Source organism: Chanos chanos, chromosome 14 (genome assembly GCF_902362185.1).
Source record: "Chanos chanos chromosome 14, fChaCha1.1, whole genome shotgun sequence".
In the NCBI taxonomy this organism is placed as follows: Eukaryota; Metazoa; Chordata; class Actinopteri; order Gonorynchiformes; family Chanidae; genus Chanos; species Chanos chanos.
Genome location: NC_044508.1, coordinates 6,720,947 through 6,724,339, shown reverse-complemented (window position 1 = coordinate 6,724,339; position 3,393 = coordinate 6,720,947). Strand labels below are relative to the sequence as shown.

At 38.4% G+C, this 3,393-nt stretch overlaps 1 protein-coding gene across 2 annotated transcripts; it reads left to right on the top strand.

Moving 5' to 3' along the window:
* Positions 1-593: 593 nt before the first annotated feature.
* tm2d2 (TM2 domain containing 2) lies at positions 594-2,991 on the top strand. 2 transcript variants are annotated; one of them, XM_030791685.1, is made up of 5 exons: positions 594-977; positions 1,038-1,148; positions 1,284-1,371; positions 1,534-1,649; positions 1,994-2,991. In XM_030791685.1, the coding sequence occupies exons 1-5, from the start codon at positions 874-876 to the stop codon at positions 2,205-2,207; spliced, it is 633 nt and encodes a 210-aa protein (XP_030647545.1). In that variant the 5' UTR covers positions 594-873; the 3' UTR covers positions 2,208-2,991. The 2 variants fall into 2 exon arrangements, with proteins under 2 accessions (XP_030647545.1, XP_030647544.1); XM_030791684.1 differs by having other exon boundaries at positions 594-1,148.
* Positions 2,992-3,393: the final 402 nt, after the last annotated feature.

The window sequence follows — 3,393 nt, the reverse complement described above, 5'->3', positions numbered from 1 at the left end:
CGCAGAATTTATGTTCATCAAAATCTACGATGGATCATATCACACATTTTGTCACATCTATATGTCATTCATCATAGTGTCAATCATGTAAAGACAGAGTCGAAAAAAAAAACATTTTAAGAAAAATCCCTAAATGGAAAACTTTGACGTGTCTGACGTATTTCTGGAATGCAAATAAAATACATACAACTTTATAATTCACATGTGTTTGCTCTTTAATTATTTGCTCCAAATTAGTTAAATCTTTCATTTATTAATTTATATTTAATTCTATCAGTTAATTTACATTTTCAACTTAATTCAATCTATGTTGCACATAAGCTGCACTGTTGTTGTGGCGGTTCTCATGTGGCGGTTTTAATGTAGACACTAATCTAAAGAAAGTCTGATGGAATTAACTCATACAAATATGAAGTTTTATAAAATTAATTTTGTGCTTTAATCTTTATTTTCGACAACGGCCGTTTGCGCTGAGACTTCTCTAATGACGTTTACCAAACTAAACTGTAATTCACAGTTCGCTCCAGTTGGCGGCGGTCTTAGTTTCAGGCGACACATTCGAACGAAGAAGAAGAGGGTATTTTTCCTTGGTTGTCATGTACGTGCGCCACACAGTATGGATGGATTGTCTAAATAAAATAGTCATAAATAGGCCAGTAAGGAACAAGTTCGTCCAACACCCGAAGATGTTATAAGAGAGCTGTTGTTAGTTCAAGATGCTGTAGTAGTTCCTGGAATATCTTGAAACAAATTAGAATACTTTACGTGTCGTCGCTCGGCACAAAATAACTAGCTTTAGCTAGTGTAACGCTTACTCTATTATGTAGCATCTGTCGTAAGTGCATCAATACATTCGCTTTTGTTATCATCACAATGCCGCGCATTTCTGTGAACTACATTTTATTATGTGGACAATTCCTCTTGCTTGTTACGGTGTTGCTTTTGCAATGTTTGGAAGGGATTCATTCCCAAAATTCGTCAGAGCCACCCGGAAACAGAGTGGTAACAACAGCAACATCAACAGTATCTGCGTTTAGCGAACAAACTCAAGAAACCGTGACATTTAATCCCATAACTCCAGACCATGGAAATTACTCCGAGCAATTTGAATACAATCCACCATCACCGGTTGTTCTGTGCAATTATTTGTAAGTAGGTTCATACTCTTCTTTGTGCTGAGATGTTCAACGAAAGTAGCATCCAGTCACCAAAGGTCTACGTCTTGGCTTGTTATAGCAGTTCTTTTAGTAAGTAAAATAATTAGTTACTCTTCTTAAATTTAGACCGGAGGAGTTCGTGTACTGTCAAGAACCGGTTTTTCACGACGGAAATATTACTGCCCTTTCGGAAATGGGACACGGATGTGTGAAGGTTAGTAATCAATACCTATGTGTCATATTACTTTGTACTATAGCACAAAATAAATAACCCTTATTGATGTTCGGGACAGATCACGAACATTTGCCAGTAGAGGCAAACACTACGAACATTGTGACATGTTGAATTTTTATTGTCTTTTGGGGGGTTTTGCAGTTTGGGGGACAAGCGCATAAAAACGTGAACCATACTCGAGTGTTGTGCACAGCGCTGGATGGGATCGAATGCGCTGGACCGCGAGAGTTCTTCAGAGAAAACGAACCGTGTATAAAGTAAGAAGTACTGATCGCAAACATGATTTGGCCCGCTTTTCTGGTGTGGGCACAGAAATCTCTCGAGGACCGAGACAAATGAAAAGGATGCCTGATTTCAATTTATTGCTTAAATCTATGAAGTGGCTCCCTTATGTTTCTTTCCTCCACCAAGTGAGACTAACTGAGTAGCATCTTAAGTATATACCAGCAAAATGAGGAGAAGTAGAAAAAGTAATACAAATAAAGGTGATATCCAAATGTTAGACTGAATTGAGAGTTAAAGGGCAAACTTGCCATGTAAACTGTGATTAATAGATGCTGAGTGGTCTCTGTGAATGTGTTTGTTTGTCTTGTCACCATAGATACACTGGACACTATTTCATCACCACACTGCTGTATTCATTTTTCCTGGGCTGTTTCGGAGTGGACAGATTTTGTCTCGGCCACACGGGCACGGCTGTAGGCAAGCTCCTGACGCTGGGTGGTTTGGGTATTTGGTGGTTTGTGGATCTGATTCTGCTGATAACCGGAGTGCTGATGCCAAATGACGACAGCAACTGGTGCACATACTACTGACAGTGTGTGTGTGTGTGTGCGCGTGTACGTGTGTGTGTGTGGGAGTGACTTATAATGAGTGGACACATTTATGTTGTGTTTGCATGTGTCACTTCTGATTGAAATGTATGTTGTTTTAAGACAGTCCAAATGTGGAACCATGTTGTATATTAAAAAAAAAAAACCTTTCACTTCCAACTACAAACCTCTTCAAGGGGTAATATATTAAAAGACAATGATTGGGTTTAATTAAAAAAAAAAAACCACACACACACAAAAAAAATTTATGTATATATTTCTTAAAGCACTGTTATGTACTAAAGTTCAGTTGGATTCAGTTCCTATAGCACTCAGCTTACAGCAGACTGCAATGCTCTCCATGTGTTTTCTGTTCCTTTTCTCTGAATCATATCACTCTTATTATTCATATTTGAAAAATCTCATTTGAACAGTTTTCTTTCATTGCAGTTTCAGCATGACCACAATTAACGATACTCAGATATTTCAGTGAGGTTTTTGTTTTTTCTTAATGATTATAAACCCGTTTGGTTTCCTGATACTGACAAGGTTGTTCTTAAAGAAAAACTATCCGAAAGCTTCTTGATTGTTTAACACTGTTGTCTTGGAGATTCTTGTCCATGCTCACAACATTGTCACTGTTGATGTAACATGTATAAATGTGTTACACGTGCTGATATGGCTTACTTTACAAAATACTAAAGAGGGAAATACATCGGCAGGCAAATGTGGTTGTAAAAAGCCTTTTTGTTTATGTCACTTTTGCATATGCTACAGTTAATCCAAAATGATATACACTCAGAGAGATGGTGAAATCACTGTCCTTCGTAGTAAATATTTGCATCACGTCTGACTCTCCACAGAGAATGAATCCACCTTCCAAGGCAAGGCAGGGTGAGCAAGAAAGAGGGTGACTTTTGTAGGCTGCTTGGTTAGAGTTATGGACGAAAGCAGAGTTTATTCAAGTTTATAGCTGAAAGTCAGTTTCCCTTTACTGAACGTACAGGTGATAGTTTTGCTCCCTTTTTGCACGGGATGGGTACAGCTGCCAAGCAAGTCGTCAAAGTTAAGGTCTTTGTCCCAAACCTCCACTCTCAGGTTGTCTCCGACATTGACGTTGGGGAAGTTAAAACTGACTGACCAGGAAGGGTTGCATGTGTCTTTAAGAAACTCACTCATTCCTCCAAAA